This window comes from Colletotrichum orchidophilum (genome assembly GCF_001831195.1).
Source record: "Colletotrichum orchidophilum strain IMI 309357 chromosome Unknown Scaffold_74.1, whole genome shotgun sequence".
NCBI lineage: Eukaryota > Fungi > Ascomycota > Sordariomycetes > Glomerellales > Glomerellaceae > Colletotrichum > Colletotrichum orchidophilum.
In genome coordinates, this window is record NW_019173030.1 from 231,930 (window position 1) to 245,019 (window position 13,090).

Sequence of the window (13,090 nt, forward strand, 5' to 3'; positions counted from 1 at the left end):
CCACAAGTACTGCTACACGTTGCTTAAGCCACGGGAAAGCGTAGAACCGACTAACCGACCCAGCAAACCGAGCCTGAGGTCGGGACCTTCGGGACCTTGCTGCATCTGCCGTCGGATTATTTTGCTGGATTGGGCTCGCAGTCACGTTCCCGCAACCGCATCGCTGCACCTGACCGCTCGCCGTTCGAGGTCTGGCAGAAACTCGGCATCTCAACAGAAAATTGGAGGGGCTGTCCCACTTGCGCGACCTGCTCCTACGATATATGATTGCACGCTCGCATTTCCGACTTGAATTGTCAACCGTCACCAATTGACTGCGACAGCTTTCCCTCAAGCTCGCGGTTGTTTTAGTGAGTCCATTGTTTTCCCACAATGCTCGTCACAATGACTGACCTGTTTTGGCAATCTCCAGATTTCTTCAAACTCGGAACGAGAGCTACCAAGCTCCAGCTATACCATATCCCGCTTTCTGTGGAGAAGAGCCTCGCGCATCGTCTTCAAAATGGCCGACTCTTTGGCTTCTCGCAGGTACTTTGACAACATCTACATTCCCGCTGGTCTGATCGTGTTCGGATGCTTCATCACCAAGCGCGAATGGACGCCGTACGCTGTTGCCCTGGCGCTTGCGCTGGCAGCGTACAAGTTCAATGCCATGCGTGAGTTCGGCCCCTCTCGGAACCCCTCGGGATTGCTCACTGACGAACCTTTCACGCAGAGATCAAGACAGTCCTGAAGCCCGATACCTTTCAGGACTTTGAGCTCAAGGAAAAGACTATCATCTCGCATAATGTTGCCATGTAAGTCGTACCTCAGGCGTTAAGCCCGGCACTCCAGCTGATAAGTTCCGAAGCTACCGGTTCAACCTCCCCAGCGAGAAGAGCATCCTTGGCCTCCCTATCGGACAGCACATCTCCATTGGTGCCAACTGCCCCCAGCCTGATGGCACTACCAAGGAGATCGTGCGCTCCTACACTCCCATTTCCGGCGACCACCAGCCTGGCCACTTCGACCTCCTGATCAAGTCCTACCCTACCGGCAACATCTCCAAGTACATGGCGTCGATGAAGGTCGGACAGACGCTCAAGGTCAGGGGTCCCAAGGGTGCTTTCGTTTACACCCCGAACATGGTCCGTCACTTTGGCATGATTGCAGGCGGCACTGGTATCACTCCCATGCTTCAGATCGTCCGCGCCGTCATCCGCGGCCGCCCCACCGGTGACAAGACTGAAATCGACCTTATCTTCGCCAACGTCACCCCCCAGGACATCCTGTTGAAAGAGGACCTGGACGCCCTCGCCAAGGAAGACAGCGGTTTCCGCGTGCACTACGTTCTTGACAAGCCCCCTGCGGGCTGGACCGGTGGTGTCGGTTACGTCACGGGCGACATGATTACCGTAAGGCTCCCTAGTAGATGGCGTACCCGGTACAGAGCTGACAGATACTACAGAAGCTTCTTCCCAAGGCAGCTGACGACGTCAAGCTTCTGCTTTGCGGCCCCCCGCCCATGATTAGCGGACTGAAGAAGACGGCCGAGAGCCTTGGCTTCAAGAAGGCCCGCCCTGTGAGCAAGCTCGAGGACCAAATCTTTGCTTTTTAAAGCTTGGGGGACTCTGCATAAACACCACAATAAAATTGCGTTGAGGGAGCGGCTTGTTGCATGTTGATGGGCAATAGAGGAAGTCGACAAAGATGCATTTCCAGGTTAAAGGTGTTGGGTTCTGTAGATAAGAGCTTCTGCATTCGGATAGCTGTGTTGCGATTGAGCTTTGCCGTATAGACAACGTGCCCCACCTTATGTAAGGCTCTGAGATCCTGATCCCTGCATGTTGACGTCGCAAAGTGACCCGACCACTGCTTTCTGTTAACCAGCCTTTCACGACCGCCAAATATCTGCCTCTTCAAAACGAACTACCAAACTCACCCGCATCGCTGCCAGCACCATGCCAGACGGGTCCAAAGCCCCCAGGATAGCGATCAGCTTCAGCGGCTCCTCGAGCTCAAAAAACAACAAGAACCCTTCACGTCCAACCCCACCATCGTCACTAGGCAAGCGGTCGCGGACGAATGCGCTAAACAACTTCGATTCGGACTCGGACGGCGAGCGCGATCATGGCCGCGGAAGACACGAAGCGATCACAGAAATCGGCGGGGACTCTAATCGGATAAGGGAGAAGAAGCCTCGCGAACTCGTGATTGAGAAGCAAAACAACCGAGACTGGAAGGCGGAGTTGCGCGGACGCAGAGGAGGCAAGAATCTGCTGCCTGCCGAGGTGCAGGCGCAGCGACAAGAACAACAACAGCAACAACAGAGCGGTGCGCAGCAAGAGCCGGAGCGAGAACCTGCCGACGCGGATAAACATATACAATGGGGTTTGACCGTCAAAAAGCGCAAGACGAGCGAAGAGGGCGACGCACCAATAGAACAGGGTGAAGCAGCAGACGACGTTCAGGACGAAGATTCCCCAGTGGAGAAAAGGGCTCCTCGCACCGCAGACCAAGACGCCATGGACGCCTTACTGGGGAAGAAGCGCCAGGAAGAAGAAGACATTGTCATCCAAGCCACGGAGCAGGATGCCTATCTGTCCGACATCAAGCATGTGGGCGAAGACGCGACGCTCGCAGACTACGAGGCGATACCGGACGGCGAGTTTGGCGCCGCGCTACTGCGCGGCATGGGCTGGGACGGGAAGATGCGCGGGCCCAAGAAGAAACAGCCCACCGAGAGGCGCCAGAACCAGCTCGGCCTTGGCGCCAAGAAGCTGGAGGGCGCGGAGGACTTGGGACAGTGGAACCATGGCGGCAAGAAGAAGAGCAGCCGGCCGAGGTTGGACGAGTACCGCCGCGAAGAGGAGAAGAGGCGCAGCGAGCGCAAGGAACGGAGGGGCGAGAGCTTCAGAGACGAGAGGGATCGTGAGCGTGACAGGGAGCGAGATCGGGATAGGTATGGGCATGGGCACCGTGATAGGGACAGGGACAGAGATCGGGAATATTACAGTTCGAGGCACCGAAGCGGCGATTCAAGACGATGAAGAATGTCCAGCGATTTGGCAGGAAGCTGTTACCTTTTCCAGGCTGTGGCAAAGTTGACAAGTATGTCCACGGATAAATAGACTACAAGAACAAAACAAACCTTCAATAGGCATCCCGGCTCTATTCCCATTTCAAAGAAGGCGCCTATGGTATTGATTGATGCGTTATCCCCGTGCTAGTTAATGCAACCTGATCGCAGTCGGTCCCATTGTGGGGAGGTGGAAACGACCAATACTTTGAAACTGTGGTACCTAGGTCTGTGTCCTGTCAACTGAGAAGTTCGGAGGCCGAAGAAACCGTGATCAAAAGACGGGAACCCCATGGGGATATCGCTGACCCCGCCTGGGGATTTCCCTTTGGGCGCATGATCTGCGCAATCTGGGGGCCCGGTTGAAGCTATCCGGGTCTCAATGCATATGGCGCCTTCTCATGGGCATCACAAGTCGTGGTCGCCCTATTTAGAGTTTGCCATAGCAATGGTCGCGCCACGAAGGCTTCCTCCTTTCGTGCCATGGAGAAAGAACCCTCCACCCCTCATGCCATGGACCACTTCAACCTCAAGTGGCAGTGGCCACTGAGGTTGATAGACGCCTGCTGCGTTCCATCTGTCTCCTCTTTTCCTCGTCGGCCGTCTTGCAAAGACATCCATCTCCTCGAATTTGTCCTTAATCCAGACATTGCTGCTTCGTTCGACACAATCTGGATCGAGCATTTCTTCTGCTCCATGCTTACAACTACAGCTTCACCAGTATTCCATTGATGATCCATTTCACCATGTCTTCTCTACAAGATAAACCCATGTCCTCTGTACAGGAAAAAGACATCCCCGACACGGTTGCCTCCAACCCGGTGGCCAAGGCTGCCAGAGACTATGAGGAGCATCACAATTACATGCAGACCGTCAGGAAGTATCTACCCGCGGTCAAATGGTCCATCTTCTTCGCGATGACCATTGTCGGCGAGGGTTACGACCTCGCTCTCATGGGCAACTTTTTCTCCCTGGATCAGTTCCAGAACCTCTTCGGTTACGCTCCGGAAGGGGGCACCGTCAAGGAGATCCCAACACTCTGGCAGTCCTTGATCCTTACTTCAAGTCAGGCTGGCCAAGTCGCAGCAATGTACTTTGCCGGTCTGTCCATGGACAAGTTCGGCTACCGAAAGACGATGATGTTCTCCCTCGGATCGATCATGGTACTGCTCCTCGTCAACTTCTTCGCGCCGGCGGTCTTGTCCGCGGGAGGCTATCAGGCTGGTCTCGGCATGATCTTTGCCGGCGAGTTCCTTCTGGGACTGCCTTGGGGAGCCTTCCAGGCCTGCGTTCTACCCTACGCTTCAGATATCTCGCCCCTCAAGCTTCGTCCGACCCTCACCACCTTCGTCTCCATGTGCTGGATTTTCGGACAGCTCTTCTCGACAGCAGCAATCAAGGGTGTTGCGAACATCAAATCCAACGATATCACGGCATACCGCGTCCCCGTCGGCATTCAATGGATATGGCCCCTTCCTGTTCTCCTCTGCGTCTTCCTTGCTCCAGAATCACCTTGGTGGCTCATGCGCCAGTCTCGTTTTGACCTTGCACGCAACTCTCTGGCAAGACTCAACAAGGATCCGACTTATCCAGTTGACGGTCAGGTCAAGGTCCTCGAGCTCACCAACGAGCAGGAGAAGAACAGCAGGAAAGAGTCTCATATCACGTACCTCGAGTGCTTCCGCGGCGCCAACCTTCGTCGTACCATGATCGTCGTCACGATGAACTTGACGCAACAGCTCTGCGGTTCAGCGCTCATGTTCTACTCAGCCAAGCTATACCAGAAGGCGGGCATGAGCAGCTCCAAATCGTACGACTTTACGCTGATCCAGTACGCAATCGGCATAATCTGCATCGTCTCATCGTGGCCCCTGATGAACTACATCGGACGCAGAACTATCTGGCTTTGGGGACTGATGGGCTCCGTCATTCTCATGACAGGTGTCGGCGTGCTGGGTTTCTATAGCGACGCGAACTCGGCAGTTCCTTGGGTCATCGCGGTGATGCTCGTGATCTTCACAGGAGTCTATAATCTTTCCATTGGACCCCTTGTGTACGCTATCAACCCCGAGATCCCTTCGACCCGACAAAAAGCCAAGACGCTTGTCATCGGCCGAGTAGCCTACCTCATCGCCGGGCAATTCAACATGTGGCTTTTACCCAGGATGTTGGAGAACGCTCCTAACGGATGGGGTCTGGGACCTTGCACGGCGCTAGTTTACGCTGGTATCAATGCCGTCTTTCTTGTTTGGGCCTACTTCTGTCTGCCCGAGGTGCGAGACAGAACGCAGGCTGAGATGGACGAGCTTTTCAAGCGCAAGATCCCGGCTCGCAAGTTCTTCAGTACCGAACTTACGGCGGAATAAGCGTGTGTGTTGGAGCTGTTGCTAAAACAAATGCATCGTCTTGGCCAATGGAAGAGATTGACAGTGGACGCCACTGCTTCGTGGGTATTAGGCCCCGTGTTGAGGTTTCGTGAGGTCTTGAAGTACAGTATTGGGATGACGTACTACGCAGTAGTCGTGGAACATAAAAAGTTCACTTAAATGAATCGACCTATCCGTAGTCGTCTCTGAAATGCAGAAGCTGTAGGAAGCATGTCTCGGCACATTGTATTTGTCCCACATCGGTGATGACATGCCCTTCCAAAAAAGAGCTTTGTCAGTGGTCCAGCGGTTGCCGGCTCCAAAAGGTGCAGGGCAGGATCCTTGGCACCTGAATCGCGTTCGTCTGCCCCACCAAAGCTGGGCTCGCGCCGCTGCGGCAGCTGCCGGAACTTGGTGGACTTCCAAATTTGAGCTCCTTTTGCCAGGCGAAACCATCTCTTTTACACGCTGCGATCTGCAAAGCAGCCACACTACACGAACACGACTCCAGAACAGGGGCTTGATAGCTTCCTCTACCCCAATGGCCATCGAGTGCCAGCCTTAATTTTTCATATCTTTCTTTTTCTCCTTCTTTTTAAACACCCAACCAGCCAAGATAAGACACAATGCCTCAGAAATCCCCTCGGCCGAAGGGTCCGCCCCCAGCCGACTACAAAGCCATCGCCGAGCAATTCGCCAAAGCGAAGCGCCAAAAGGAAATTGAGGAGGCCAGCAGATCCCCCGAGGTGACCAAGGCTGATAAGGAGCGGTCGATACTTCTTGAGAAGCAGCGCGAGGTGTTTGAGACTCGGCGCAAGGATGCCTACGAGCGTAGATGGTGGTGGACCGTCGCCTTCTGGGCGTGGATGCTCTGTCTCCATGCCATTGGCATCGCCTTCTTCACCAGCGGCTTCCTCCTGACGCGACTGGTCCTCGACGAGAAATCCAACTGTACGACGCCTCCGCTCGAGCTCTCGTCGAGCTGGAAGGGCCAAGGCACGGTCCAGGGCGGCTGCTGGCACCCAAAGTCGTTCGACAAGGCGGTGGTCGTCATCGTCGATGCGCTGCGGTACGACTTTACGGTCCCCGTGGACGACCAGGCTCCTTTCCACAACGCGTTGCCCTTCTTGCACGAGACCGCCGTCAAGTCTCCGGACCATGCCTTCTTGCGCCCCTTTATCGCCGACCCGCCAACGACTACCCTGCAGAGGCTGAAGGGCCTGACTACTGGTACACTGCCGACTTTCATTGATGCTGGCAGCAACTTCGCTGGCACCGCAATTGAGGAGGACAACCTTCTCATGCAACTCAAGGACGCTGGGAAGCGCATAGCACACCTTGGCGACGATACTTGGATGTCTTTATTCCCCGGCTATTTCGAGGCCAATGTTAGCAGGGCTTACGACAGCTTCAACGTCTGGGATCTGCACACGGTTGACAATGGTGTCATCGACCACATCTTTCCTCTCCTCAAGAAGGAGCAGAAGGGCAAATGGGATGTTCTCATCGGCCACCTGCTTGGTGTCGACCATGCTGGGCACCGGTATGGACCAAACCATGCGGCAATGACGGCCAAGCTCCAGCAGATGGACATCTTCATCCGTGATCTCGCCGCTCAAATTGACGACAACACTCTACTTGTCGTGATGGGAGACCATGGCATGGACAGCAAAGGCGATCACGGCGGCGAGAGCGACGACGAGGTCGAGGCAGCTCTATGGATGTACTCGAAGCGTCCCTTCTTTGGCCGGACGACACCCGAGTTCAAGCAACCCCCGAGCATGGCCAAGATCAGACCGGTTAACCAAATCGATCTCGTACCAACTCTGGCACTGCTGATGGGCATTCCAATTCCTTACAACAATTTGGGACGTCCCATTGAGGAAGCTTTCGCTGGCAAGAAGGGCAAAGCCTGGGACAACCTTGCTGCAGTATCGCGGTTGACTGCTGCTGGTATTCAACGGTACCAGGACTCGTACTTCGCTGCCCGTGGCATGAATCAGTCTAAAAGCGCCACCGCCGGCCACGTATCGAACCTCTGGAGGAAGGCCGACCGTTCGTGGCAGTGGAAGAACCACCAGGAGTCCTACGGCTTTTTCAACTTGTTCCAGGAGGAGACTCTTCGCATCTGCAAGGACTTGTGGGCCCGCTTCGATGTACCCAAGATGGTGACGGGTATTGTGGTCATGGCAGTTGGCGTAATAACACTGCTTGTCTACGCTTCGCGTGATGCGGACGAGGACTTCGCTGTTCTCGACGACCTCGAACTCGACCTGGCGGAGAAGAAATTGGAGCTTCAGGGCGTTCAGTCTGATGGCTCAGCGTCATACAAGAGTCTTCACGAGAAGATATTCCTTGCTGCTATTCTCGGCGCCGTACCTGGAGCATTGGCTGGCGCTGGGTACTCCATCTTCACCGGACCGGAGGATTTGGTCTACGCCGTCGCCGGTGGCGCTGTCACCAGCGCGATCGGTGTCTTGTTCTCGCTTTACGGCTTCGGCAAGACTCTCCTCAATCTTCTGCCCAACAACATTTGGGGCTGGCTCGCGGTTCTCTTCACGCTCAGTCAGTCCATTGGCTTCGCATCAAACTCGTACACCATCTGGGAGGACTCGATCCTCCTCTTCTTCATCACGACCTTTGGCGTGGCAAACATCTTTGCTGCGTTCTCCGTGCCTACGATGCGAGAACGCACCCTTGCGATATACCATTCCGTTCTGTTTGTTATTCTTGGTAGGCTTGCATCGTTCTCCAAACTCTGCCGTGAGGAGCAGATGCCCTACTGTACCTCGACCTACTATGCCTCGGATACCTCCTCGACCTCTTCTACCTGGCAATTGGCCATTCCTTTCGCCGTCGCCATCATTTTACCTTCCATCATCCAGTCTTTCCTTTTACCTACACGATCCTGGGAGGGGCTTGGGCCAGCATGGATTGGCTATGTCTACCGCATTGGTCTGCTTCTGTCAGCGTCGTACTGGGTTCTGGATGCCGCCGACAACGGCGACTGGTTCCCGGAACTGCCACCTCAGACTCTGAAGAATGCTGGAACCTATATGGCTCAAGCAATTCTCGCCCTAGTATTCGTCGCCGGAACCACGGCGTTTGTGTGGGCACCGCCGCTGGTCTCTATCCTCACAACACCCACCAAGACCGGCACCACACAAATCACTGTCTTGGGCTATGGCAACACGCACGGAGCGAGGTATCTGCTTCTGCCGATGAACATCGTGGGAGCTTGCATCCTCCTCTCGAAGCCAATGGGAGGCGGTGCCCTGGCCCTTATGTTCTGGCAGATTCTCTCACTGGTGGAGATTCTCGACCTTAACTCTTTGACAAATGAGGCCATTGGACCCATCATGCTTGCAATCATTGGCAACTTTGGGTACTTCAAGACTGGCCATCAAGCCACACTCAGCAGTCTCCAATGGGACAGTGCTTTCATTCCGCTGTTCACCATCCGATACCCGTGGAGTCCCATCATCATGGCCCTCAACACTTTCGCCGGTCAAATTGTTGCGGTCGCAGCCGTCCCTCTCATCGTACTCTGGAAAGTCGGTCCTAAGAGGAAGGGGGTACTTGAGAGCGTTGGCAGGGCGTTGGGTATATTTGTTGCCTACTTCGCCGTTGAGTCGTTGGCGACTATGGCATGGGCTGGGTGGCTGAGGAGACACCTTATGCTCTACAGAGTGTTCAGCCCCCGCTTCATGATGGCGGCGGCTCTGCTACTGGTTGTGGACTTGGTTGGACTTGTCATCACCCTCATCGGCGTCAGATCCAACACGATGGCGGTGAGCGAGGTCTTTGGCTGGGTTGAATAAAATGCCCCTTTTGAGCAGATTCCACAAAATCGAACTACAATACCACTGTATCATTATAATTGTATGGCCATGAGCAAAGAATTTAGACAGGAAGCCGAGCAAAGACAGAATTTGAACAAAAGACTGAAGTTTGCTTTGGCGTCTGACACAATATTAGCTTCATCCCTTGCCTCGGTAATACCCTGCCTCAACGTCCCAGGCGATTTGGAGGATGGACCGTCATATTGGGACGATGCGCTTCTTTCAAGGAAGCCAAACGACAATGGGATATCTAGCAGACATGTGAGACACAGGTCACAGAGCCTCAAGCGCTCTGCCGCACAGAGTGTCGCTCAATTGCAGTTGGCAATTCGTGTGTTTAAGTCAATTGTTCCTTTGCTTGAGCTGGGAGCTTGGCCGAGAGCTTCGGGTCTGCGTACGACCCTGATTATATAAGCGGACCTGCAGATACTTGAGATGATTTCCAGGGACCTCGCGTTCTCAGCAAAGAGTGCCGGGATCGTAAGTACCCGGGCAGCTCCTAGAGGTATCGGGATCTGTGCACACCAACAACCCCACTTGGGTCGGTAATCAGCTCCCAGACCTGCGCGCGGGCAGCAGGAGACAGACGGTGGCCCAGAGAAGCACAGGGCACGTCGTGATCTGGCAGCAACAATTGTGTGTTATTTTTTTTTTCTTTTTGATTCCTTTGCCCTTTCCACATCTTCGGGTTGCGCCTGGTACCCCCGGGAAGCCCAAAAAAGTGTCCCTCTCTTCTCACGACATTTCGACCGCAAACGAAAAATAAAATAAAAAAAAGAACATCTTCGTCCCACTTCCTCCTCCCACTTCGCAACCGCTCCGCTCTCCTCTGAACCCGCCCGCCGCCGCCCCGACGACCAGATCTGCTGAACTGAACACACAAAAACCCACACACCCTGAGCCGGTTCTATCCCAGTGTCCTCCTAACTGTGCCCATTCATTTTCCTCTTCCCATCGCCCATCCCTTCTTTCTTTGATCTCCGCACATCGCTCCTCGTCACGCGTCTCCATCTCTCCCAGCTCCCGCCGCCCCTCGCATCGTCGTCGAAACCCTTTTTCCGGCGTATCCTCTTGCCCCCCTCCTCCTCGGCTCTCTTTCATCAACCTCTTTCGAGCCACTTCTGAGCGTTTCTCTTCCGGCCCATCGCATTTTTTGAGGTATGCTCTTTGGTCATCCATATTGCTCGCTCTGCATCTACTCCTCCTCCTCCCAGAGCTTAAATCTTCTAATTCTTCATCTCCACTCCCATTGGCGCACATCGTAATCCTAACATTCCATCTTTCAAAGGGTCCCTGCTATCGAAATTCCTTCCGCGAAAGACCTCCCCGCAAGCAAGCGAAAAGCCCCGCAGAAACCTCGAGCTTCGCACTCTCGCGACCTTCATCGTCGTTCCTCCTCCCATCCGCCTTCCTACTTTCCTCGGTCCGATTGCGCCCAAATATCAGATTCCCTAGAAGCAATCATGGCAACCAACGGTAACTACACACACCCGGACCAGTTCAAGGGCGCTGTCGAGCCAACATCATCAGGTCCCACCTCAAACAACGATGCCGTCTCGGCTGGAAACAACAATCTCAGCAAGGATGAGGTTGGCTGGTACTTTGTCGAGCAATACTACACAACCCTGAGCAAGAACCCGGATAAGCTTCATGTACGTATCCAACTCGGCCTATCACAAGATGGCTCTTGTAATACTGACACGTATCCATAGCTCTTCTACGGAAAGCGCTCCCAGTTCGTTTATGGTATGGAGGCAGAGGTCGCCAACGTATCTGTCGGCAGACAAGTAAGTTTGAAACAATTTTTTTCTTGCTTCTTCGCTGCCTACTCAGCTGGGCTTCATGCTGATCGTTACGCTTCCTAGACCATTCAAGAGAGGATTAAGAGCCTCGACTTCCAGAACAGCAAGGTCCGCATCACAAACGTTGACTCCCAGGCCTCTTTCGACAACATCGTTATCCAGGTCATTGGTGAGAGCTCCATCAAGTCCGCCGAGCCGAAGAAGTTTGTCCAGACCTTTGTCCTCGCGCCTCAGCCCTCCGGCTACTTCGTCGTCAACGACATCCTGAGATATATCAACGACGAGGACGAGGAAGAGCCCGTCGCCGAGGCCGAGGCCGCCCCCGAGGAGGAAGCTGCTCCTGAGGAGGTTGCCGAGGTCCCCGCCCAAGCAGAGACTGAGGAGCCCAAGATCGAGCAGACTCCCGAGGAGGCCACTGGCCCGGCTATCGATGTCGATGAGGTTGAGAAGAAGCTGGAGGAGGTCAGCGCGGCCCCCGAGGATGTCGCCTCCAACAACGGCGATGCTGAGCCCGCTGTTCTCGAGCCCGCAAAGGCCTCCGATACCAAGGTCGAGGAGCCGGCGGCTGACCCCGAGGTCGCTGCCAAGGAGATTGCTGAGGAAGACATCACCGAACCCGAGAAGCCCGCCGACCCCTCTCCTACCCCTGTCGCTCCTACAAAGGCTCCCGTCGCTGAGCCCGAGAAGCCCAAGACCGCTCCTGCGCCCGTCCCGATGAAGCCCATGTCTTGGGCCAGCCGTGCTGCCGCTGCCGTCGGACCTAAGCCTGTCGTGCCCCTCCCCAAGACCGCCACTCCTCCCGCGGGCCAGGCCAAGGCTCCTGCCCCTGCTGCTCCTGTCGCCGCCCCCGCGAAAGAGGCTACCCCCGCCACCGATGCCCCGGCCAAGGAGACTCAGGCCCAGGCTGCCAAGGAGGACTCTCCCTCCGCCGAGTGGCAGTCCGTTGGAGCTGACTCCAAGCGCCAGAACCGCCCTCAGTCTATCTCTCAGGCACCCACCGAGAACTACGGCACGTTGGGATACGTTAAGTACGTCACTGACAAGGTCAAGGCCGAGGACCTCAAGGGCGCCCTGGCTGCCCATGGCGAGCTCACCTACTTCGACATCAACCGCCAGAAGGTGAGACTTGAAATGCGGTGAACAATCTTGAGTAACAGAGACTAATGCTTCTACAGAACTGCGCGTTTGTCGAGTTCGCCACTGTTGCTGGCTACCAGGCCGCTGCCGCCGCCAACCCCCACACCGTCAACGGTGAGAACATCATCGTCGAGCCCCGTCGTCCCAAGGCTACTGCCTACGGTGGTAGCAACTACTCCTCCAACGCTCCTCGCGGCAACGCCACCGGCGGCGGTCGTGGCCGTGGTGGGTTTGAGGGAGGAAACCGCTCCGGCAGCCAGGGAGGTGGCCGCGGTAACTTTACCGGTGGTCAGGCACGTGGTCGCGGCAGTGTCCGTGGTCGTGGTGCCTCCCAGGCTGCTGCTTAAAGCGGGACAATAAAGTCCTAGCAACTCAGTTGCGGGCTCATCAGGTGTCACCGATTCTCGGGGGCGTCTGTAAAGTTTCTGACTGGCGTTAACAACCGACACAAAATATCGATCCCGTCATCTACTCGAAATGGTATCTCGAGTGTAGCTTCCACCCCCTACACTGAGATATCACCCACGACCACACGACACTCAAACTCAAAACCACACTAGTCCCCAATACCACCAATGTTCTCACGATCGTCGGACGAATACCGATGAGGAAGGGAGAGAAAAGCTACAGTCACCTTCGTTTCTTTTGCAAGGAGTTCACAGGGCAAGGGCGTGGATTTACACACCGTTTCCTGTACTTTTATCCCCAATATCCTTTCCATTTCTCATGTTTTTGTTTTTTCCTTCTCTCGCGCATGCGTTTTTCCAGCATTTGCATCCGCGCTCGTGGCGAGGTACTTCCTTTTTCGAGGATGACTACCTACCTCTACCCAGCGCAAACGACGTTTGAGCTAGCTCTCTCTCTTCTTCACTATCACAATCAAAA

At 55.1% G+C, this 13,090-nt stretch overlaps 5 protein-coding genes across 5 annotated transcripts; all 5 read left to right on the top strand.

Moving 5' to 3' along the window:
• Positions 1–502: 502 nt before the first annotated feature.
• Positions 503–1,597, top strand: CORC01_08651 (NADH-cytochrome b5 reductase 1; the record flags this gene model as incomplete). The annotated part of the gene is made up of 4 exons (XM_022620281.1): positions 503–656; positions 716–797; positions 851–1,394; positions 1,448–1,597. 4 exons carry the CDS (start codon positions 503–505, stop codon positions 1,595–1,597), a joined length of 930 nt encoding a protein of 309 aa, XP_022473275.1.
• A 343-nt stretch (positions 1,598–1,940) lies between these two features.
• CORC01_08652 (pre-mRNA-splicing factor SPP2) lies at positions 1,941–3,029 on the top strand (the record flags this gene model as incomplete). Its single annotated transcript, XM_022620282.1, has 1 exon — positions 1,941–3,029. One exon carries the CDS (start codon positions 1,941–1,943, stop codon positions 3,027–3,029), a length of 1,089 nt encoding a protein of 362 aa, XP_022473276.1.
• Positions 3,030–3,828: 799 nt separating this feature from the next.
• On the top strand, positions 3,829–5,424 carry CORC01_08653 (uncharacterized protein; the record flags this gene model as incomplete). Its single annotated transcript, XM_022620283.1, has 1 exon — positions 3,829–5,424. The coding sequence occupies one exon, from the start codon at positions 3,829–3,831 to the stop codon at positions 5,422–5,424; it is 1,596 nt and encodes a 531-aa protein (XP_022473277.1).
• Positions 5,425–6,050: 626 nt separating this feature from the next.
• Positions 6,051–9,245, top strand: CORC01_08654 (GPI ethanolamine phosphate transferase; the record flags this gene model as incomplete). Its single annotated transcript, XM_022620284.1, has 1 exon — positions 6,051–9,245. One exon carries the CDS (start codon positions 6,051–6,053, stop codon positions 9,243–9,245), a length of 3,195 nt encoding a protein of 1,064 aa, XP_022473278.1.
• Positions 9,246–10,729: 1,484 nt separating this feature from the next.
• CORC01_08655 (NTF2 and RRM domain-containing protein) lies at positions 10,730–12,552 on the top strand (the record flags this gene model as incomplete). The annotated part of the gene is made up of 4 exons (XM_022620285.1): positions 10,730–10,918; positions 10,979–11,053; positions 11,132–12,187; positions 12,244–12,552. The coding sequence occupies 4 exons, from the start codon at positions 10,730–10,732 to the stop codon at positions 12,550–12,552; spliced, it is 1,629 nt and encodes a 542-aa protein (XP_022473279.1).
• Positions 12,553–13,090: the final 538 nt, after the last annotated feature.